Genomic DNA, 23,951 nt, shown 5'->3' on the forward strand with positions numbered 1-23,951 from the left:
GAATCCTATGAGATCAGGGCCCCACCGTTAAGACCTCAACCTCTAATTACTTCCATAGAGGCTCACCTCCAAATACAGCCAGGTGGGAGGTTAGGGCTTCAATTATCTGGAATTTGGGGGCACACATTCAGCTCATGACAACCTCCCTTCCCTCTGACCAGTCTCAAAGGCTCAAACAACCTTATTTATTGCATGCATGTCCACTGTGATAGGCAGGGGGTCTGCTCAGTGGACGCTGGTAAAACAGTCCATTCCAACACACACCTCTGTTACTGGACTAACAGTAATAGATGCCTGTGGGCATTAAAGCTGTATAACAAACAGCACTTTGCAACAAAGAAAGAAGGGTTTATTTTCAGGAATTGGCCCAAGCTAGGAGACACAGGTGCACTAATGCTCAAAGAACTGGCTCCCTAATGGCTTCCAGGGATGGGTTATATAGGGGGGAATCATTAATCATGGGGACTAAGGGAGTTGAGGTCAGGGTCAGGGAAGGGATCTTTAGTGATTGGTCGGCACTAGGATAGGGGTCCTCAGTCACCGCACCTGGTCCTGATGTCGGCCATGGCGCCACTTCATCTGGTTGTGCTGCTTTTCTGGGCCTGGAGCTGAAACAACAAGGCCTAGATATTACCTCTAGTTTGACTGAAACTCAGACCTGAGGAGTCAACAGACCTGAGGCTTTGTTCGGAAGATGGTCTGATACTGACCAGAACCTCATTGTTCTGAGGACTTAATGATTAAGGGAGTGGTCCTACAAGGGAGAGGGAGATGGGTGAGTCAAGGTGCTGGACAAGGCCAGTTTGAATCAAAAGGAAAGAAAGGAGAGAAGATCATATTAGAGGAATGGAGTTTCTATGCGGTTACACCTCCAAGATCTCTCTGGCAGCGGAAGAAATGCCCAGGGGTTTGCAACATCATGATCTGATCTGGAGGCGCACACCTCATTTGGGTGGGCAGTGCATTGACGGCATTGACCTCACGGGTCAGGAGGGTGACTCTCCGGGTGTGGGAAGGGAGAGGGAACAGCAAGGCAAGAGTAACACCATTATGACCATGCCATCCTCTGAGGCCTGTGCCAGCTTTTTCAGGTGTGGTGTTGCTGAGACCCATGATGTTCAGTGGCTGTGACAGCTGAGTTATCAGAGAAAACACCTGTTAGCTTTAAGTACTCGGACGGTGTCATTCTTGTCCCCAAAAGAGTCTGAGCAGAATCAGGCTAAGATGTCACAAAGGAGAGCTTGTTACCAGGCAGAACAGCCCTAGCCGGGGGGACGGTAGTTGGGAAGGATTGTGCCTCAGGAGTTGGTGATGCTGCAGCAGGTAACATAAGGGTCCTGTTTATCCACTGCCAGACAGTGAACCACCCCAACTGCATGGCTTAAAACCACAGCTGCCAGGATATCATTATCTTTCCTGCTTCTGTCGGCTCTTGCTGGTGCTTCTCCCCCACGCATGGGGTTAGCAAAGGCTGGCACTGGAATCTTCCATACGTTTCTCCATTCACATGTCTGGAATTAGACACTAGCTGTCTGGGACCTCACCTGGGGTGATCAGCAGGAACGCATGTGACTTGAGAATCCTTCCTGCATGGCAGCTGGAATCAAAGGTAAGGGTCATAAGAAACAGGAAGTAGAGGCTGATGGCTTCCTAACCCTGAGCCCATACTGGTTCCCTATTAGCCAAGCAGTCAGAGAGGTGGACACACTCAGACTGCTGAACCTGGCCCGGCCCGCCAGAGATGAACTAGGGATTCTACCTCCCCCAGGCCAAAACCCTGACTGCTTTCTATCAGGCCCCCCCCCCACACACACACACACACGCCCCATCCAATACTGCACCAAGTCGTTTTGGCCCAATCTCAGAATTCATCTGGAAGCCAACCAGTCTCCTCTCCTCTACAACCACCACTGATTCCAGCCTTGTCTCCTCTCGCCTGGACCATTGTAGTAGCCTCCTCCCGCTGTCCCCGTGGCATCCCTGCCTCCACCCGAGACTCATAACTCAGTTATCACACACTTATCAAAGGGTTGCTTTAGTTCTACTGTGGTAAAATATACATAACAAAATTTACCATCTTAACCATTTTCAAGTGTAAAATTCAGTGGCATTAAGTACATTCTCACTGTTGTGCAACCATCCCCATCTCTCTGCAGAACTTGTTCATCTTCCCAAACAGAAACTGTCCATCAAGCGACAGCTCCCCACTACCCCTCCCCCACCTCCTATAACCACCATTCTGTCCGACTACCCTGGGAACCTTATTTGAGTGGAATCACACAGCATATGTCCTTCTCTGACTGGGCTATGTCACTGAGCATAATGTCCTTAGGTTCATTCTTGTTGTAGCATGTGTCAGAATTTCCTGCATGGATACACAGTACCAGTTTATCTATTCATTGTTGGTGGACACTTGGGTTGTTCCCACCTTTTGGTGGGAATAATGCTGCTGTGAACATCAGTATGCACATAGGTAAGACTGTGTAGATAGGTTTTTTTTGTTTTGTTTTGTATTTTTCTGAAGCTGGAAACGGGGAGGCAGTCAGACAGACTTCCGCATGCGCACAACCGGGATCCACCTGGCACGCCCACCAGGGGGCAATGCTCTGCCCATCCAAGGCGTCGCTCTGCCACGACCAGAGCCACTCTAGAGCCTGGGGCAGAGGCCAAGGAGCCATCCCCAGCGCCCGGGCCATCTTTTGCTCCAATGGAGCCTTGGCTGCGGAGGGGAAGAGAGAGATGTAGAGGAAGGAGAGGGGGAGGGGTGGAGAAGCAGATGGGCGCCTCTCCTGTATGCCCTGGCGGGAATCGAACCCGGGACTTCCGCATGCTAGGCCAATGCTCTACCACTAAGCCAACCGGCCAGGGCCGATAGGTTGTTTTAAAACTGGGGTCCCTAAACTATGGCCTGCAGGCCATATGCGGCCCCGCCGCACTTCCGGAAGGGGCACCTCTTTCATTGTTGGTCAATGAGAGGAGCATAGTTCCCATTGAAATACTGGTCAGTTGGTTGACTTAAATTTACTTGTTCTTTATTTTAAATATTGTATTTGTTCCCATTTTGTTTTTTTTTACTTTAAAATAAGATTTGTGCAGTGTGCATAGGGATTTGTTCATAGTTTTTTTTATAGTCTGGCCCTCCAATGGTCTGAGGGACAGTGAACTGGCCCCCTGTGTAAAAAGTTTGGGGACCCCTGTTTTAAAACATAAGTCAGAGCAGATCCCCATGTCCCCATGCCCTCCCTCAGCTCCTGTTGCTCAGACTGTGGGTTCCTGGCTGCCTTGCCTGCCTGACCCACCCATCACCACCTGCCTTCATCCCCTGCTCACTCCACCCCAGCCACACTGGCTGTCCCTCAAGCACAGAAAGGTCATCCATGCCTGGGGCCCTGTATGCACTGTTTGCTCTGGAATACTTTCCCCGACTGTCATGTGGCTTGCTCCCTCACTTCAGCTAGGCCTCTGCTCAGTCTGGTGTATTAGTTACATACTGCTGTCTAACCAATTGGCCCTCAAATGTAGTGATTCAAAAGCAATAACCATTTATTGTCTCACACAGTTTTGGGTGAGGCTTGGCAGGGCAGGGTGGGGGTTTCGTGAGGGTCTGGTCAGATGTTGGCCATAGCTGTAGTATCATCTAAAGGCTTGAGTGGGACTGGAGATCCACTTCCACATGGTTCCCTCCCTTTTTGGCCAGCTGGTGCCTGGTGCTGGCTGCTGGCTACAGGCCTCCTCCCTACATGGGCTCTCCTCAGAGTGAGTAAATCAGGAAAGGCAGAAGCTACAATGTCCTTTATGACCCAGCTTCAGAAGTGGTACCACATCACCTTTGCCACATTTTACCAGTTGCACAGACCAGCCTGATTTGTCACAGGAGAAGACTGCAGAAAAGAATAACCCAGGATGTGAGGGTCGTGGGGCCATCTTGGAGTCCGACTGAAGCTCCTGTCCTTGGGAGGTGATGTTCTGTTGGGGAGAGGGACAGCAGGAAGTGCCCGGGGGCAGGACTGGAAACCTGGGGAGGATCCCTGTGGCAGGGTGTTCCCCACAGTCTGATCAGGCCCTTGCATCTTGTGCCAGATGGGTCTATGAGTCATGATATTTTTGTTATGAATGGAATTGAGCAGCTTAGTATAGTGTGTTTCCTCTCTCTGAGCACAGGAGTGTTGACTTCTAATTTTTAGGAGCTCTTTATTAATTTGGGAGATGAGCTGCCAACATTTGCCCACTTTCTTGTTTGCTATCTGACTTTGATGGCCTGCTGGAGTGGACACACACAAAAAAAGGCCTGAATAAGGAAGGGGGCCCTGAGAAATCAGGGATCAGGGAATAGCAAGTATAGACACTATATTCCATGAGCTTTCCTTGTTGGTTTAAAATTGTATTTACTTCCTGATCAGATAAAGTATGCCATGGTTACAAAATGTAAAAGAAGTAAAAGATGGGTGGAAGCTGTCAGGATGGGGGTCAGGGCCAATACATCTGTGCCATGTAGGGACAGGTGGGAAACAGCCTCAGTTTGCACAGTGCACAGAGCGACCTAGTCCCCTCCATGTGTGAGATCTATAGTGCTCAGTGGAGCAGGTGAGAGTCCCCAGGATCCTCTGCCCTCCCAAGGTGGATGGCTGGGCCTATAGGCCCAAGCACTCATTTCTGTGGCAGGAAGGGAAGGGGGAAGACTCTGCCCCTCAGCCAAGGTGGGGAGTGTCTGAGGACCACCCTTTGATTCTGGGGGTGCTGTGTGCATCCACCAAACACTTGGGATAGAAATCCACGCTGGTAGCCTAGCTGGTGCCCCAGGCTTCCACTGTGCTAGCTTTGAGTGCCCCATCTGAGGGGCACTGGTCTTTGCTGGTGAGCCTGGGGCCCTTAGAGTGAATCCTGCACCTGGGAGGTCCAGTCCTGGGAGGAACTCCACTTCTCCTTCCCTGTTTCCCTTTCCATCCCATGGCAGTAGTAGCTGGCCACCCCAGAAGGTCTGGGCTCCCTGAAGGTAGATGGGTCTGGAAGCCTCCCCCCCACCCCTTGGTGTCCCTACTCTGTCCCCTGTCCATTTAGATCCCACCCTTATGGCACTGACATTACTTTTGAGGGTGAAATGAAAGAAATGCTAGAAGCCATGACACAGTGAAGGATGTGGGTAAATGGCGTTCAGGCTGGGTTCTACTGTGCTCAAGAAGCCCTCTCCAGAGGCCCCTGGGGTGGCTTGTGCCAGGCTTCCCAAGGAGGGAAGGCTCAGGCTGGGCCTTGCAGGGAGCCAGGTCAGGTTCACCCTCAGTGTTTGGGGAGGAGGTAACTCCCAGATAATGACCACCATGACTCGCTTTGGAGGTTTCCAGGAGACAACTGCACCAATTCTTTGGATGCCCCAACTTCACAAACCTTTGATGGTGGTCCCTAGTCCTATTTTACAGGGGGTACGACTAAGGCACAGATGTGGGTGGGGTGGGGGCACATTTATTTGGGGACCTGAATATGTGTGCTGTCCAAGAAATGAATACTGAGCTGGCTCCCACTCCAGGTCCAGCCCCGGTGTCTCAAAATAAGATCATGCTAATGAGGTAACAGCCCGGATAGGCAGAGAAGGAACCAGGTCCGCAGTGGCCCTGCTTTCCCTCTCACCAGGCCTGTGACTTTCCAGAAGGGCGAGTGGACTCTTGGGAGGGCGAGATTTGCCCAAGGTCACCCACTTTACAGAATGGAAAACTGAGATTCAGGACACTTTAAAGACCTAGTCACGGTCACAGTGACAAGCTGGCGTCTCCCTTTTGCAGGTGGGAGACCCGGAGAGGGGAGTGCCCTACCCAAGTCACACAGTGGGTTGGAGAGCGTCATTATGCAGGCACTGCCCTCTTTGGGACGCTCACCGACCTTCTGCTCCATGACCTCACCTTCTACATGGCCTTAGGCAAGTCGCTTCCACCCTCAGGGCCTCAGTTTCGCTGGGAGGCTAACTGCACCGCAGTGCTTAACCCGGTAACAGCCAGCCAGGCACCCGGGCTGGGTGGGGCCGGAGAGGAAGAGGCGGGGCCAATACGGGGCGGGGCGGGGCCAGGAAGGTTCACGTCTGCTCTCTCAGAGGCCGCCTCGGTGGCAGGGGGCGGGGCTCGAGCTAGGGGCGGGGCTAGGAGCTTCTGAGGGTACTGTTCCCTAGGGTGGGCGGGATCGACGCTCCGGTCTGCCGGAGGCTTAGTAGCTACAGAGGGCGGGGTTCAGTGGAAGGCACGACTCAAGGCGGTAGTAACGACGTAGCCGACGTCGTGAGGGTGGGGCCCAGTGAAGGAGGGTTTTAGGGCTTGGTAGCCCTGTCGCTCACGTTGGAGGCGGGGCCTAGGGGAGGGCGGGGCTCAGGAAGAGTGGGATTTGGAGTTTTGGTGGGAACGTGGCCCGGGACCGTCAGGCCGTGGTTCAGTTGAGGGTGGAACTCAAGGGCTCCTGCGGCCCCGTGCGGACGCTAGAGACAAGGATCTGTGAAGGGCGGGGTTTGAGGGCACTGGGCGCGTGGCCTAAGGGGAGTGAGGGACCTCGTGGGGGCGGAGTTAGGGTTGTGGAAACGACGTCGCGACGCTTGGGGCGGGGCCTTTTGGGGAGGGGCAGGCCGAGTCCGGCGGGTGGGCGGAGGTCACCCGGGGCTGGCCGGCGTCGGGCTGGCGGGCGGACTGACGGTCGGCTGCAGGGGGATAAGCCGGTGCCAGCGGGGTGTATACCGTCGCTACCATGACAGGTGAGCGCGAGTCAGGCTGTGGCCGCGCCTGCAGTGCCGGGACGGGCGCGCAACCCCGGCGGTCCCCAGGGCCCGGCTGCCCCGATGTCGCCCTGGGGGCCGCTCCTCTCTGGGTTGGCTAGTGACCTTGTCGTGACTGCGTGCCCGTGACCGCGTGCCCCTGACCGCCTCCTCGGCCAGCAGGACTACGGCGGTCCGGGGGCGTGGTTAGGCCACGGAGGGGTATGGGGGACGGAGACCTGTGCGCCTGTGGGTGGGGCTGGGATGAAGATGCAGCCTGACAGTGTAGGAGGTGAGAGTGAAAACGGTGACAGGAGGGCTGATTCTGCTGTGCTTTCAGTAGGAGATGCAGACACTCCCATCTCCATCCTCACCGCCTCCTAGACAGGAGGCCACTCAGGTGCTGCATTCTTAGGCTATGTGTGGAACCCCTTAGACTCTGGCGCCTCCTGGGCTGCACCCCGAGCCCAGGGACAGACCCAGGGGAATTGGGAACATAGACTGAGTCCGCCAAGGCTTTGTGCTCCACGCCAGGCTGCCCCTACCCCTCCAACTTCTTTTTCCAGCCCAGCAATCCCCACGGTGTCTTTCTGAACTTGGGCTCTCACCTCCCTCCTGACCCCAGCCAGTAGGGTCACACTGTTCTGTGGATCTGCTCTTGTTGGAGAAGCTCCAAGGGTGATGGTGGGCCAGTGACGGACCCATGGCAGAGTGGTCAGGGGATTTAGGGGCTCCCAGAAGCCGCACCTCATCCCTGAGGGGCTCACTCTTCTGCCTCATGGGACAGGAATCATCTAGAGGTGCACCAGGGGGTCAGGGAGGCCCCAGAAGTCCCTGTCCTTTTCCCCCAGAACTCACTGGAGTCTCAGAATGGAGCCTGCACACATGGCATTTCATGAGCTGGAACCTGGTGACTTGCAGGACAGCGGTGTCCCAGCCTAAGCCAGAAGAGACCCCAGCTGCCACCCGCTACCTGGTTATTCCTCTGGACCCTTTGTATTTGTGGCTGCCATTTCTAAGCACCTAACATGCACTTGGCCCTGCAGTGGACACTTCCCATCCAGCAACACCATATAGGGATGTGTGGAATATATCTATGTATGGATAAGGAAACAAAGCTCAGGTTGGGCAGGTGCTAAGTGCCAGGTGGTCAGTGACAGAGATGGGATTAGACCTGTGTGCTTCCCAGGCCTTCTGATCCCATCTTCCCCTGCCATCTCTGTATGCTAGACTTTTAGAGACTCTTCCCCACACAGCCCTTCATTTTTGGGATGGGGAACTGAAGCCCAGAGAGCACATGCCTGGGAGCATCAGATGGGCAGCTCTGCAAGATGGCAGGTTTGTCATGTGTAGCTCGTTGCCCCTGTGCACTGACAGAGGCCTGCCTCATGCTGGTTCTAGAGCCTCTGTGATGAGTGCCTTGTGGTGTGCTGGAAAGTGAGCAGTCTTAGCTCCTTCGTGCCCAAGGCCAAGTTGGGCTCTGAGGCAGGAGGATTTCTGGGAGATTCCATTCAGGAGGGGAGGTAGAGACCCAAGCATCTGAATTGCAGTCAGGCCAGAGCCAGGGGAACTCAGGAGGGCATTGAGGTGAGGACATGAGTTAGCCAGGTGGAATACACAGGGACGGTGCTCTTGTCCCGGGGCAGGGATCCTGGGCAGTGTGGCACAGTTGGGGGCTGCCATGTAGGAAGGCTCGGTGATCTGGGGGGGCCAGGTGAGGGAACATGGGGCCAGCTTCCACCAGGCCACTAGTGTAGGCAGGGGTCTGTAGTCCTGGTGCCAGCTGGACACAAAAGTGGGCGTGGTGGGGCTTGGCAAAGGGAGCTGGCAAAGTCCTGGTGGATTTTGTGCCATAGCATTTTTCTTCCTTTATCCTGTAAAAACTATCTGGGACTGTTATACAAACCTGGGACCAAAGTGGTTTCCTTTTCCCATGCCTTTTAGCGCCTCTGAGTGGTTGTCTGGGTGTGGTTTGCATGCACAGTTTTCAGCGACCACAGGAAGTAGAGGGCGTAGCAGAACCTGCAGCCTCATCCCACAGGCTGAGCCACTGTGCCACAGCTGGCAGCAGCAGGGACTCCGCCTGGCTACTGGACGGCAGGGCTGGAGGAGCTACTGCAGGGTGCTGGCCAAGGTCCAACAGCCTTCACCTTTGGGTCTTAGGCCTACATTCATTTACTCCAGACTTCTTTAGTTAGCACCTACTGCATACTGGTGCTGTGCACACACTGGACAGAACATCCTTGGGCCTGCCCTTGTGGGCCTGGCTAGGAGCAGACACGATGCACCTAAATGCACAATTAGTGTGTCAGTTAGTGGAGCAGAAAGTCTGGTGTCAAGAGGTAGCCCCAACACTAGTCCAGGATCTCAACCTGATCCATCACTCCCTAGCTGGCTGAGGTGTCCTCCCTGTGCCTCAGTCTCCCTGTCTGAAAATGGGGGTGATGATTGTGTTTGTGCTGATGTAAGGATGAAGGCTCTGTTTCATAGAGCCCACAGAATGCTCAGCTCTGAGGGCACACTCTGGCTGTGCCATTAACTCTAATCAGAGAGTGCTGAAGACAGGTGGCAGGGGTTACTGCTTATGTGGTTGTGGCAGGATCCTTGGCATCCCGTGTGCAACTTCCTCACCATGATGGGGCTGCTGATGAGTCTGCCTGCCAGGTAGAGTTTCAGGGGCTGGGAGAGTTTAGAAGTTAGAAATTTATATTCTAGGATAAAAGACCAGCCAGGCTAAGCTGGCAGTAGAAGAGAGAGATGAAGGCAAATGCTCAATTCAGTCAGCCCCACAGAGGAAGTCGGGGAGGAGATTGCTTGTTCCAGGACGATGACCCCGTTGGTAAAAATCAACTTTATTGAAGTATAAAATACAAGAAAATGTACTCATTTTTAGTGAATAATTAGATAAGTTTGGACAAGTGTGTACACCATGAAACTAGCATCCCAGGCCAAGTCGAGTCAGAACATTTTCATCACTCTGGAAAGTTTCTTCAGTCTCCTTCCCAGAGAACCCCACCCAACTCAGGGATTCATCTGCTTTCTGTGACCCCCGTTTTTTCTTTACTGGAATTTTTAAATAGGATATTTTTTAATTACTAGATTTTATTTTAGAGCAATTTTAGTTTATAGAAAATTAGGAGATTAACTACAGAGGATTCATCCCTTTCACCTCTCACTCTTTAGTTTCCAGTATTACTGACATCTTGCATTCATGTGGTGCATTTGTTGCACTTGCTAAGCTCATTTGATAGGTCAGTACCAGCTATAGTTTTCATGATGGTTCAGTCCTTGTGTTGTACATTCTGTGAGTTTTGAAAAATATATATTTTTAAAAGTGAAAGACACCAAAATATACATGTAAGTTTGCTGCAAGTCTTTTTGTGACTTCATAGGTCTTTTTTATTACTGAATTATATTTGATTATATAGATGAACCATAGTTTAGCCATTCACCTTTTGTGTGTGTGTGTGGGTACCATTGTAACTATATATTTCAGTGGCATTAAATATATTTACAATGTTGTGAAACCATTCCCACTATCCATTTCCAGACTTTTCAATCATCTCAAACAGAAACTCTATCCCCATGAAGCAAAAACTCCTGTTTCTTCTATGCTTTCAGCTCCTGATAATCACCATTCTACTTTCTGTTTCTAGAATTTGTCTGTTCTGGATATATCATATAAGTGGAATCATACAGTATTTATCCTTCTGTGTCTGACTTATTAAACTTAGCATAATGTTGTCAGTGTACACCCATGATATGTGTCAGAATTTTCTTTTTAAGGCTGAATAATATTCTCTTGTATATACATACCACATTTATCTTAAATATTTTTAAGATTTTTTATTTATTCATTTAGAGGGGAAAGAGACAGAGAGAGAGAGGAGGGGAGAAGCTGGAAGCATCAACTCCCATATGTGCCTTGACCAGGCAAGCCCAGGGTTTCGAATCAGCGACCTCAGCGTTCCAGGTCAACACTTTATCTACTGCGCCACCACAGGTCAGGCCACGTGTATGCCACATTTTGTTTACTCATTCATCCATCAGTTTCCACCTTTTAGTTATTGTGAATAGCACTACTATGAACATTGATGTGCAAGTATCCGAATCCCTACTTTCAATTCTTGGCGTATACCTGGAATTGCTCAGTCATGTGACAACCCTATGTTTAGCTGTTTGAGTAATTACCATACTGTTTTTCCATAGTGGCTGCATCATTTTACGTGCCCACCAGCAATGCATGAGAGTTCCAATTTTTTACATCCTCATTCTCCATATATATTTGTTTACTATATTATATAGATCTATATCTATATAGCAAACTGAATTTAGCAGCACAATAAAAAGACTTATTCCCAGAATGCAAGGATGGTTCAACATATGAAGATTCATCAATGTAATAGATCACCTTAATAGTTTTCTATATACATATATAAAATAACCCTATGAGTATGAAGTGAAATCCCATTGTGGTTTGATTTGCATTTCCCTAATTACTAATGATATTGAGCATCTTTTCATGTGCTTTTTAGCCATTTGTATATCTTCTTTGGAGAAATGCCTGGTTAAGTACTTTGCTCATTTTCAGATTGGATTGTTTGCAGGTTTTTTGTTGTTGAACTGTAGGAGTTTATTGTACACTGCCCACAAAAATTAGGGGATCAGGAATTATGCAGATACTCCAGTTCTTTCAGCCTTTTGTATAGTGCATTTTCACCAATGAAATAAAAGTTGGTTTTGCATACATTTGCATAATCAAACAACTTTCTCTGACTTGTCCTTTGCTTTTCTGATGTTCTTGTTTAATGAAAAAAATCAAATGCTTTTTTTTATCTCTTCATATTCATTTTGAAATATTTCCTAATTTTTGTGAGCAGTATATATTATGAATATCATTCCCATATCAGACATGTGCTTTGAAAATATTTTTTCCATTCTATGGGTTGTCTTTTCACTCTCCTTTTTTTAAGTCAAAATATTATTTATTTCTGGGCTCTTTTCTTAATTTAGATCTATTGGGGTAACATTGGTTAATAGGATCATATATATTTCAAGTGTACATCTCTATGATACATGATCTGTATATTGCATTGTGTGCCCACCACCCAAAGTCATACCATCTTCTGTCACTGTATATTTGGCCCCTCTACCCCCCACCACTCTCCCCTTCCCTTTGGTAACCACCATACTGTTGTTGTCTGTGTCTGTGAGCCTTATTTTTATGTCCCATCTATGAGGGAAGTCATATAGTTTTTAGCTTTTTCTGACTGACTTATTTTGCTTAGTAAAATATTCTCAGGGTCTATTCCTGTTGTAGCAAATGGCAGTATTTCATCTTTTCTTATAGCTGAGTAGTATTCCATTGTATATATGTACCACATCTTTATCCAATACTCCATCAAAAGACACTTTGGTTGTCTCCATGTCTTGGACACTGTGAATGATGCTACAGTGAACATGGGGGTAAATATATCTTTGCAAGAAAATGTTTTCAATTTTTTTTCAGTAGGTACCCCATAGAGGGATTGCTGGATCATATGTTAACTCTATCCTTAATTTTTTGAGGAACTACCACACTGTTTTACATAGTGGCTCCAACAGTCTACATTCCCACCAGCAGTGACTGAGGGTTCCTTTTTCTTCACAGCCTCTCCTGCACTGGTTATTACCTGTCTTGTTGATAACAGCCAATCTAACAAATGTGAGGTAGTATCTCATTGTAATTTTGATTTGCATTTCCCTAATAGCTGGTGAGAATGAACATCTTTTCATATATCTATTGGCTGTTTGTATGTCTTAGGAGAGGTGTTTGTTCAGGTCCTTTCCCCATTTTCTAATTGGATTGTTTGTTGTTGAGTTGTATGAGTTCTTTATATATTTTAGGTATTAACTTTTTGTCAGAGCTGTTGTATGCAAATATAATTTCCCATTCCTCTGGTTGCCTTTTTCTCTTCTCTTTTTTAAAAAAATTTTTCCATTGATAGAGAGGAAAGGGGGTGGAAGAGAGGGAGAGAGAGAGAGAGAGAGAGAGAGAGAGAAAGGTGTCAACTCATTTCATTCAGTTTTTCCATTTAGTTGTGTACTCATTGATTGCTTCTCATACGTGCCCTGGATGGGGGTCGAACCCATGACCTCTAGCACACCAGGACGATGCCTTACACACTGAGTCACCCAGCCAGGACCGGGTTGGTTGCCTTTTTGTTTTGTTGTTGGTTTCTTTTGCTGTGTAGAAACTTTTTAGTTTTGGGAGAGTGTGTATTTTAGGAATTTGTTCATTTCATCAATATCATCCTATTTGTTGTCATATAAACGTTTATGGTATTCTCTTATAATTCTTTTAATTTCTGTAAAATTGGTAGTTATATCCCCACTCTAATTTCTGAGGTTAGTAATTTGAGTCTTTTTTATTTCCTTTGTCAGTCTAGCTAAACATCTGTCAATTTTATTGATCTTTTCAAAGAACCAGCTTATAGTTTTGTTAATATTTTTTCCCTACTATTTTTTCTCGATTTATTTTCTTTCTCCTGCTGCTTTGGGGTTAGTGTGCTCTTTTTCTATTTTCCTGAGCTGCACATTAGGTTATTGATTTAAGATCTTTCTTCTATTTTATTGTGTGCATTTGAGCTGTGAAGTCCCCTCTCAGCCCTGCACTCACTGCATCCCTTCAGTTTTCAGATGCTGTTTTTTTGTTTTTGTTTTTGTTTTTGTTTTTTTGTGTTTTTTTTTTCATTTTTCTAAAGCTGGAAACAGGGAGAGACAGTCAGACAGACTCCTGCATGCGCCCGACCGGGATCCACCCGGCACACCCACCAGGGGCGAAGCTCTGCCCACCAGGGGGCGATGCTCTGCCCATCCTGGGCGTCGCCATGTTGAGACCAGAGCCACTCTAGCGCCTGAGGCAGAGGCCAAGGAGCCATCCCCAGCGCCCGGGCCATCTTTGCTCCAATGGAGCCTTGGCTGCGGGAGGGGAAGAGAGAGACAGAGAGGAAAGCGTGGCGGAGGGGTGGAGAAGCAAAAGGGCGCTTCTTCTGTGTGCCCTGGCCGGGAATCGAACCCGGGTCCTCCGCACGCTAGGCCGACGCTCTACCGCTGAGCCAACCAGCCAGGGCCAGATGCTGTGTTTTTATTTTCACTTGTCTCCAGGTATTTTCTAATTCCTCTTGTGATTTCTTCTTTGATCCATTGGTTGTTTAATCTTCACATACTGTGGATTTTTCATTGTTTCTTCTGTTATTGATTTCTAGCTTTATTCCATGTGATCAGAAAAGATCTTTTGTATAATGTCAATATTTTTAAATCTACCAAGACTTGTTTTGTGACCAAACTTGCTTTGTTTGAGTTCTATTCTGGAGAATGTTACATATGCACTTGAGACGAGTGTATATTCTGTCATTGTTTGGTGGAGTATTGTTTATATGTGTTTAGGTATGATTGGTTTATGGAACTGGTACGTTCTCTGTGTCCTCATTGATCTTCTGTCTGGTTGGTCTGTCTATTATTGCAAGTGGTGTATTGAAGTCTCAAACTGTTATTATAAAGCTGTCTATTTTCTCCCTTCAATTCTACCAGTGTTTGTTTTACATATTTTGAGGCTCTGATATTTGGTGCATATATATTTGTTATATCTTCTTGGTGAATATCCCTATTATATAATGTACTACTTTGTTTCATATAGTAATACTTGACTTAAAGACTTTTTTTCTCATTAGTGTAGCACCTGATTTCTGTTAGTTACTATTTGCATGAAATATCTTTTCCATCATTTCATTTTTACCCTATTTGTGTCTTTAGATCTAAAGTGAGTCTTCTGAAAACAGCATATAGTTGAGTCATATATATTTTTTAATCCTGGAGGGAAAATCATCTCTACTCCACAAAACTCAATTTCTCAACACTTCTGACACTTCTAGTCACTAAATGTGTGGGGTTTGTTCCTCCTCATCCCTTTCAAATAACTGTCCAGTTTTCTGGTGGACATCAACTGGGCATCCTACAATTTAATTCTCACACCATCTATCTGGAGATAGTATTAGATCCCACAGGTTAAGGGTTCAGTCCCAAAAGACTACCCCCAGTTCAGATGCCAATGACAAGTCCAGGTTTTCACCTGGGCTTCCGACCAATTGGCTGTAAATTGAATTTCCCACAGTCCCCTTGTTGGATTCAATTATTTTCTAGATTGGCTCACAGAACTCAATTGATTACATTGCCAATTTATTACAAAGGATATTTCAAAGGATACAAATGAACAGTCAGATGGAAGAACTACACATGGGAAGAGGAGTAGAGCTTCCATCCTCCTTTCAGGTGGACCACCCTCCCAGCATCTCAGAAGTTCTCCAAACCCTGTCCTTTGGGTTTTTATAGAGGCTTCATTACATAGGCTTGATTAATGAAATCATTGGCCAATGGTGAATGATTCAACCTCTAGCCCCTCTCTCCTCTCAGGAGGGCTGGAAGTGGGACTGAAAGTTCCAACCCTCCAATCACTTGGTTGGTTCCCCTGGCAACCAGCTCCCACCCTCTGGTTATTCAGTGCTTTCCAGAAGTCACCTCATGAACACAGACTCAAGTGAGATTGAAAGGGGCTTGTTATGAGTAACAAAAGACTTCATAGCTCATTATTTAAGAAATCCTAGGGTTTTAGGTGGTGTGTGCCAGGAAGCAGGATGAAGACCACTTCTGTATTTCTTACAAATCACAACATCACAGATTCATTCTATCAGTTAAATGAGAATTTAACTCATTTATGTTTGAAGTAATTACTGATAGGAATAACTTATTTCTGCCTTTTGCTATTTTCTATATGTCTTACAGCTTTTCCCCCTTCATTTCATCCATCACTACCTTCTTTTGTGTTTGATTTTTTATAGTAACACATTATGAGTATATTGTACAGATATTTTCTTTGTGGTTATCATGAGATTACACATAACCTCCTAAAGTTGTAACAATCTAATTTGAATCCATACCAGCTTAATTCCAATCACATACAAAAAACTCTTCTCCTATACAGCTCTGCCCGCCCCCCAGCCCCTGTGCCCACCGGGAAACGGGACAAGCTGCCACAGGTAGGTAAGTAAGGTGGTGGTGCACCTACTCAGGCAGCTGGTGCTACAGGGACTCAGGATTCTCCCTTGGAGACCCTGTGTCTCCCATCTGCCAAGCTCCACCCCACTCTTTGTCTTTAGAGCTTGTCACTTTAAAGAATTTCCTGGTTCTTCATGGGAAAGAAGGTGCAACAATGATGTTTTAATGGTGATTCTGAAAGAAAAGACAAAAGAAAACCCCCAGCACCCTGGGCAGTCACACTGGCCCAGAGGTGGATCTAACGGTGGGCACACCGGGCATGCACACAGGGCTTGGACTTCTGAAGGGCCCCGCAAAACCCCAACTTTGCACTTTTTTCTAATGACACCAAGTTTAGTTTAATATGTGCAATTTTAACAATAGTATATAATATTTTTTATTTATTTAAAAATATGGTTAATATGTATTTTTATTTTCTCTATCTCTCTCCTTTTTTTTTTTTTTTTTCATTTTTCTGAAGCTGGAAACAGGGAGAGACAGTCAGACAGACTCCCGCATGCGCCCGACCGGGATCCACCCGGCACGCCCACCAGGGGCGACGCTCTGCCCACCAGGGGGCGATGCTCTGCCCATCCTGGGCGTCGCCATATTGCGACCAGAGCCACTCTAGCGCCTGAGGCAGAGGCCACAGAGCCATCCCCAGCGCCCGGGCCATCTTTGCTCCAATGGAGCCTCGGCTGCGGGAGGGGAAGAGAGAGACAGAGAGGAAAGCGCGGCGGAGGGGTGGAGAAGCAAATGGGCGCTTCTCCTGTGTGCCCTGGCCGGGAATCGAACCCGGGTCCTCCGCACGCTAGGCCGACGCTCTACCGCTGAGCCAACCAGCCAGGGCCCTCTCTCCTTTTTTTAAGGGGCCCAATATTATCTGTGACCAGGGCCTCAACCGACCTTAATCTGCCTCTGCACTGGCCTCTGTTGGCAGCTTCTCGAGGCCTTTGCAGACAGGCCTGTCCACCTGCTGCTCACATGGTTCCTTTGCCATGCCATCAGGCCAACCTGAGCCCTGTGCTTCTGTCCCTGTGACAGTGGCACCTGTGGAAGCTGTGGGTGGGGCCTTTTCCAGGCTGCTTATGCCCTTTCCCAGGCCTGGATATTTCCAGAGGGACCTGTGGGGCCCGTGAACAGCATACGCTTAGGTCCTGCGGGGCCCGTGAACAGCATACACTTAGGCCTTCTGAGTTTATTTTCAGGGAAGAGAGGGAGCAGAAGCTCTCTTCTGCTTCTGAGCACTCAGCACAGTTCTCACTGTGTCTCATATCTTGTCTTTGGCCAGGAGTTAGCTCAATCATGGAGGGCTCTGGGCTGTGCATGAGGCCCATGGGATGTCAACAGCTGTCCAGGTACTCACAACTAGCATACCTCCCGTGGGCAAAGGGCCTTCCTGTGAGGGGTTCATGCCAAGGCTGTGTCTTGGTGGTAGGGACTGCTCTCTCTCCACTGGCCATGCTGGTTTATGCCCTCCGTGCTCTCTGCCTTTATTTCAGAGCAGACCTACTGTGACCGGCTGGTCCAAGACACACCTTTCCTGATGGGCGATGGACGCCTGAGTGAGCAGCAGGTCGATAGGATCATCCTCCAGCTGAACCGCTACTACCCCCAGATCCTCAGCAACAAGGACGCAGAAAAGGTGCTGAAGGGTGGGCCTGACACATCCTCCTGTCCTTCCTTTCTGGGCTCTCTGGGGTGACCTTGGGCCTAGAACATCAATTCTCTCTGTCTCAATCTCTTTATATGTCATGTACTTGCTGGCTCCTTCTAGTGTTGCTGGGATTATCACAGGAGACGTGACAAGGCGCCACAACATGAAAAACCTGGGAGGGGGGCAAGGGGAAGTGAGCAGGGGCACCATCCAGGTGCCACGTGGCTCTTCACCCTGCCTCTTCCATAATCAAAAGAGGCAAACTTTCCATTGTAATCTGGCCCATCCTGTTTGTGGACACTGGGTAAGAGTGGGTGACCTTGACTGCTACACCCACTTCTCTGGCTCCCCCATGGGGCTGACAGCAGGCGCCAGAGACCAGCCAGGGCTTTGGGGTGCAGAGCCAGCCTCCCCGTCAGGTGACTCAGTGAGCCCTTCTAGAACAGCAGCTTTCTGCCTTGGCACAGGTAAGTGGGTCCACATGGAGGGTGGTCCTGGGGATTGGGCCTCTCCTGGGGACAGTGATCCCCAGGTAGATCTCTGGCAGAATTGGAATACACACGGACCTGCTACTGGCTCAGATGTTTCTCAAGTTACGAAAATGGTACAGAAAGTCAAAAAGTAGGAGGCCAAATTGTATCTTACCATTGTAATTAAAAGTCTAATACACATTCATTGTAAAAAATTTTTTGAAAAGTTTTTGACATTTGTACAAGGAAAAGGAAACTCCTTATCAGCTGAGCTTCTGTCCACACAGTCCCTTCTCTCAGGATACCCAATTCTGGCTCCATGTAGAGTGGCATGCTGCCACTAGGTGGCAGCACCAGGCACAGCCTCCAGGTCCTGGGTGGTCAATGCCTAGTGCCCTGTCCCCTGACTTTTAGAACCACGTTTCTCCATCAGACACATTGAAAGAGCCAATTCTTTTCTCCTTAACCCTTGATTTATTTTTTTATATACTTCAGTCACATTGCTGTAGACTATAAACTATGAGAAGTTATCACACCATCACCTCATGGATTCTCTGCAATAGCTTTCCAATGTGGGCTATTCCCTTTACAAATGAGCAAACCGAGTCTTCGAGGGTGAAAAGGCTTACTGAAGTTACACAGCAGGCCACTAAGTTCCCACACTTGGGATAATGTCACTGCTGCCTTTCTTGGTGACTTTTCCACCCTCACAGGGAGTGTGAGGATTAGCAGCTGTGCTGTGACCCCAGCAGTCTCGGGCACAGGAGGCTGTGGTTCAGGGTTCCCAGTCACTACTTCCCCAGGGGAGTGTGGAGCACCACGGCGGGGTCACCACCCATGAGGAGGCTGGAGCCAGAGGGGGTGAAGGGCCGACTCTGGAGCCCACCTGCTCCCATCCCACAGCCGCTGGTGGCCCAGCCCTGAGGCCTGACCTTTTCTTTGTGTCCCTTATGCTACTAGTTCCGGAACCCCAAGGCATCCCTGCGCGTGCGGCTCTGTGACCTCCTGGGCCACCTGCAGCGGAGCAACGAGCGGGATTGCCAGGAGTTCTACCGAGCCCTGTACATCCACGCCCAGCCCCTGCACAGCCGTCTGCCCAGCCGGCACGTCTTGCGTAAGTGCATGTCCCAGGCCCCGGGCATCAGCAACAACTGGCTCCACCCATACCAGAGACTACCTCCAGCCATGTCTCATCTCGTGTGGCCCCCAGAGAGTAGAGAGTATTTCGGGTAACACAGACATCTCTGTCTCTTTCCCTGTGCCAGTTTTTACACAAAAGGCAGTGCTTGCCTCTTGAGCTGTAGCTCAGGGCACTGTGGGAACCTTCCCTTTCTGGTCACAGCAGTGCATGCTTGTTCCAGCCCGAGTGCACTGGCCCCTGTGGTGGGTGCTGAGGTCCAGGTGGACCCCCAGGGTGGGTTTTTCTGTACAACAGCCTTTGGCCCAGATGGTCAGTGTAGGGGGTGATTCAGTTTAGAGGGTGCTGTCTTTGGGCCTGGGAGGTGTGTGAGGGTCCCTATGACCTGCTGGGACCAGGATGGAGAAGGCACAGGCAGAGATGGCAGCTTAGTTCTGAGGGGTCCCCAGGAGGAGTGGCTGCTCTCTCCCATTTCTTAGAAGAGGCTAGAGGCCCCAAGGGATGGGACAGCTCACGCAGGCCACTCAGTCATGACCGGGACTGGTCTCTCTGACCCCAAAGGCAGGCCCACAGGACAGGCTCTGAGCTCTGGCACTGGACAGTCGTGTGACACCAGCCATCAGGGCCCCACAGCCCTGCTGGAAGTCCAGCACCTTCCCAGCTCATGAGTGTCTGCAGGGCCGTCCAGCAGGTGGCTGCTTGGGGAGGTCTGGAGAAGAAGCGTGCTGCTAACACATGGACCCCGTCAGACCTTTGACAGGCGGTGTTCGTGCTGCATTTGGTGCCTCATGGCCACCAGGGAACAGTGCCTCCCTCTGCTCCCCACACTTGATGGCCCTCAAGGTCCCAGGAGGTAGACAAAAGTAGAGGACCTGAAACCGTGCAGGGTCCCCTCCCTGGCACTGACTCCACCAAGCAGAGCTGGAGGGCTCCCTGGCAGCACAGCCTGACCCAACTCAGCCAGGGGCAGGGTGGTCTTGGGAGTGAGGGACCTCGGCAGCCCCCTTGGTGTCTTGAGGGCAGGCAACCACTTTCCTTTGTGGCTCACCCACGACTAACCCACCCTGTAATTTTGTTTCCAGAGAACTCAGATTGCACAGAGCTCGACTCGGGTACTGCAAGCCATGAGCTCAGTGACAGGGGTAACCACCAACTGCTCCCCCCTCTGTCCCCCACTCAGGGCTCTGTCTCCACCTGGGGTACTTCTCCTCTCCAAGTTGGGCTCTGTTCCTGGCTTCCCATGGACGGATCCTCCAAGGGTGCTCATTGGGGGTGTCCTCACCCAGCTGACCCCAGCGCGGGGCACTAGCCTGCCCCTCATGGCCTGAGGACCCTCCCTGCCCTCAGAGGGGCGAGCAGCTGTTGACCTTTATTTCTCCCCCAGGACCCATGGCCTTCCTGGCCTGTCTCGGCCTGGCTGCGGGGCTGGCACTCCTCATCTACTGCTGCCCCCCAGGTGGGTGCCATCAGCCTCAGCCCCGCCCCTGAGAGACCCGGGGCAGAGGGTGTCATGCAAGTTGGGACACGAGCCACTCAACTCTGCAGGATGGTACCAGCCCCTGGCTTCTCCAGGCCTGTTTCCTGCAGAGAGCAGAGGCCAGGCTCAGGAGAGAGGGCGTGTGGGGCTCGCACCCACCAGGCCCCGTGACGGTGGGTCCCAGGTCCTGTGCCTGTCCCTCAGGGACCCACCACCCACAGGGGCCAGACGATGATAGCCCTTGTGGGAGGAGGGGTGCCGCGGGGTTCAGGGGTCAGAAAGTCCTGTCTGTGTGGGGCCTGGAGCAGAGTATCACCTCACAGTCTGTGGCCCCCTCCAGTGTCATGGCCCTGACGGATAGACTAGAAACTCATGGCTGAGGCCCCCCTGGGGCCCAGTGTGGTGTCCCTGCTGTTCCTTTCTGGCTATGCTGAGATTGCTGAGGTCACATGGGGTCAGTGATTGGCAGGCTTGCTGGTGTCGGTAACCTCCGTCACTTGGGTGTGAGGCTGGCAACATTGGAACTGAGAGAAGGCATCTTTGGTGGGTTCTGAGTTCTCCTTGTGTTCCAGATCCCAAGGTGCTGCCAAGGGCCCGGCATGTTCTGGGCTTCTCCCCCATCATCGTGGACAGGCACGTCAGCCGCTTCCTGCTGGCCTTCCTGGCAGACAACGTGGGGGGCCTCTGACGGACCAGCCCTGCCACCATCGTACACCAAAGAGCCCCCAACTTTCCGCCCAGCCAGGGGTCCTGCTTCTTTTCTAAATGCTTGTATTTCACTTTATAATTAATGTAAGAAGCACTTCACCTTCTCTTCCCAAAGGTGCTCTGTGATATTAAATGTGGGAGTCTCCTCCCTTCTCTCAGGAGTGTTCTCTGATGATTCATACTTGAGACTCTACAGGCCTCTTGGAGAAGCTGACCTTGGGGGCTCCTGAAGTTCCTCTGCAGGGCGCCCCCCCCCCCTACATGCACACTCTTTACCACCATGGGCCTGGGCCTCCCCTCTGCCTGGCTGCCTGCTCTAGCCCTAGGTATCCCCACCCACTGCCATGCCAGTAGTCCTCTCCCCTCTCACTGCTCCCCTTCTTCCATGGCCGCCTCCCACTGCTCTCCAGAGCGCCCACCTCCCCATCCCCACCCCAGCCCTGCCCCTCTGCCTCCTGGCCCCCAGCCCCAGCCCCAGATGGGGTGGGATGGGCATTCCCCACCAGACTCTCTGTCACCCAAGCCCTGGGCCTTGTGAGACCCTGCCCTGGTCCCAGTGCCCGAGTGTATGAACTGGCTGCCTGTTGGCCACCCCAGCAGGTGGGGCTGCAGTCCTGCTTTCCTGATGAGGAAGCTGGCCACAGTGTAAGGTATTTCAGCCAAGGAGGGGACCCTGCACTTGAGGGGTGTGAGCTCAACCACATTCTCTTCCTGTTCCATGACGTGCAAGGAGACCCCAAAATGGCACCTTGTCCCCATCCTGGGCCCCTGTCAGCCCCACAGACCTTCCTTGTGACAGAGCCCCTTTCCCCACCCACATGGAGGTGATGGTGGATCCGTGGTAGTTCAGAACATAGAGATGAACACAAAGACTTGTCTGGGATCTTAGGAGAAAGGGAAACCAGCCTGAAAACAGCCCAAGGAGCAGTTGAGAAATATTAGAGATGAAAAACTTGCTTTCCCCAGTCCTGAGCTCTGGCTCTTCTAGCCCTCCATCTGCCTGGGGCTTAGCCACAGCTGGGCCTCCTTCTCCTCAGGACATGGTTCCCTTTGACCAGGGTGTCACCCTGACCTCCTTAGTGCTGCGCCCCCTTATTAGAGTGTCAGCAACCAGGTCCTCAGTGCTGGACCCCCTTGAGCAGGATATTCACACCCCTCTGTCTCCTGCTGGTCTCACTCTGTGGAAATATTGCTCATGGGCAGAAGAGGGCGAACACACAGGTTCTAGAGCAGGGGTTGGGAACCTATGGCTCGCGAGCCAGATGTGGCTCTCTTGATGGCTGCATCTGGCTCTCAGACAAATAATAACATTAAAAATATAAAACATTCTTATGTATTACAATCCATTCATTTCCTACTGCTCATGTTCATGGTTGATGGTGGCTGGAGCCAATCACAGCTGTCCTCTGGGACAACACCAAATTTTTATTGGATAATGCGTCAAGTACACGGGTCGTTGTGATGTCAGGAAGTAAACTTCCCTCCTTTTAATCAAGTAGTCAGCTAGCTAATTGTAGAAACCCTTTTGACAAAGAAGATGGCTTAAAGAAAAAAAGATGAGTATCGTACTTTTCAGCAAGAATGGACAGAGGAATTCACCTTTGTGGAGAGAGCAGGTTCTGCAGTGTGTCTAATATGCAATGATAAAATTGCATTGATAAAACGGTCAAATATAAAGCGGCACTTCGACACATGCCATACTACATTTGCATCGAAATATCCAGCGGGGGACAGCAGGAAGAAAGCATGTCAAGAGCTACTGTACAGACTGCAAGCTAGTCAGCAGCAACTCCGTGTTTGGACCCAACAAGGTGACTGGAATTTGGCTAGCTTTGCTGGTGCTTTAGCAATTGTGAGAAACAGAAAGCCATTCACAGATGGGGACTAAGCCCAAACATTCATGCTTGATGTTGCCAATGAACTTTTTGACGACTTTTTGAATAAAAACAAGATAATCAAACGAATAAAAGACATGTCTCTATCGGCAAGAACTGTTCACCATTGTACCATCATGATGGCAAATCAAATTGAGGCAACACAAGTGAAGGACATAAATGCAGCACCATTCTTTTCTCTCGCTTTGGATGAGTCAACAGACGTAAGCCATTTATCCCAGTTCAGCGTGATTGCAAGGTATGCTGTTGGTGACATAACTACGTGAGGAAAGTCTTGCTGTTTTGCCTATGAAAGAGACAACAAGAGGGGAGGATTTATTCAGGTCTTTCACTGAGTTCGCTAAAGAAAAAAATCTGATGGATAAACTTATTTCAGTGTGTACTGATGGAGCTCTGTGTATGGTGGGGAAAAACAGAGGATTCATAGCGCTTCTTCGTGAACGTGAAAAGAGACCCATCCTAAGTTTTCACTGCATCCTATATCAGGAGGCGCTTAGTGCTCAGATGTGTGGCAAGCAGCTTGGTGAGGTGATGTCGCTGGTCATTCGAGTGGTCAACTTTATTGTTGCCCGAGCTCTAAATGATTGCCAGTTTAAAACACTGCTGAATGAAGTTGGGAATAATTATCCTGGTCTGCTTCTGCACAGCAATGTGCGTTGGTTGTCAAGAGGGAAGGTGCTCAGCCGTTTCGTGGCTTGTCTGAGTGAAATCCGGACTTTTCTTGAAATGAAAAGCATCGAGCATCCTGGGTTAGCTAACACTGAGTGGCTCCTGAAGTTCTACTATCTCGTGGACATGACTGAACATCTG

The 23,951-nt window shown here is 49.9% G+C and overlaps 1 protein-coding gene and 1 long non-coding RNA gene across 8 annotated transcripts; one reads left to right on the top strand and one right to left on the bottom strand.

Annotated features, from left to right (window-relative positions):
* Positions 1-327: 327 nt before the first annotated feature.
* Positions 328-5,996, bottom strand: LOC136322898 (uncharacterized). The gene is made up of 3 exons (XR_010728876.1): positions 5,892-5,996; positions 1,545-1,597; positions 328-608 (listed from the first exon to the last, which is right to left on the bottom strand). It is a non-coding gene; the product is annotated as an uncharacterized lncRNA (long non-coding RNA).
* Positions 5,997-6,586: 590 nt separating this feature from the next.
* Positions 6,587-21,407, top strand: CARD19 (caspase recruitment domain family member 19). Of its 7 annotated transcripts, none has more exons than XM_066257475.1 (8): positions 6,592-6,724; positions 10,587-10,727; positions 15,744-15,798; positions 17,299-17,441; positions 18,884-19,037; positions 20,144-20,203; positions 20,446-20,517; positions 21,111-21,407. In XM_066257475.1, exons 4-8 carry the CDS (start codon positions 17,343-17,345, stop codon positions 21,224-21,226), a joined length of 501 nt encoding a protein of 166 aa, XP_066113572.1. In that variant the 5' UTR covers positions 6,592-6,724; positions 10,587-10,727; positions 15,744-15,798; positions 17,299-17,342; the 3' UTR covers positions 21,227-21,407. The 7 variants fall into 7 exon arrangements, with proteins under 7 accessions (XP_066113570.1, XP_066113577.1, XP_066113575.1 ...); XM_066257476.1 differs by lacking the exon at positions 10,587-10,727 and adding an exon at positions 17,088-17,154 and having other exon boundaries at positions 6,662-6,724; XM_066257474.1 differs by lacking the exon at positions 10,587-10,727 and having other exon boundaries at positions 6,640-6,724.
* The last annotated feature ends 2,544 nt before the right edge of the window (positions 21,408-23,951 follow it).

This window comes from Saccopteryx bilineata, chromosome 2 (assembly GCF_036850765.1).
Source record: "Saccopteryx bilineata isolate mSacBil1 chromosome 2, mSacBil1_pri_phased_curated, whole genome shotgun sequence".
In the NCBI taxonomy this organism is placed as follows: Eukaryota; Metazoa; Chordata; class Mammalia; order Chiroptera; family Emballonuridae; genus Saccopteryx; species Saccopteryx bilineata.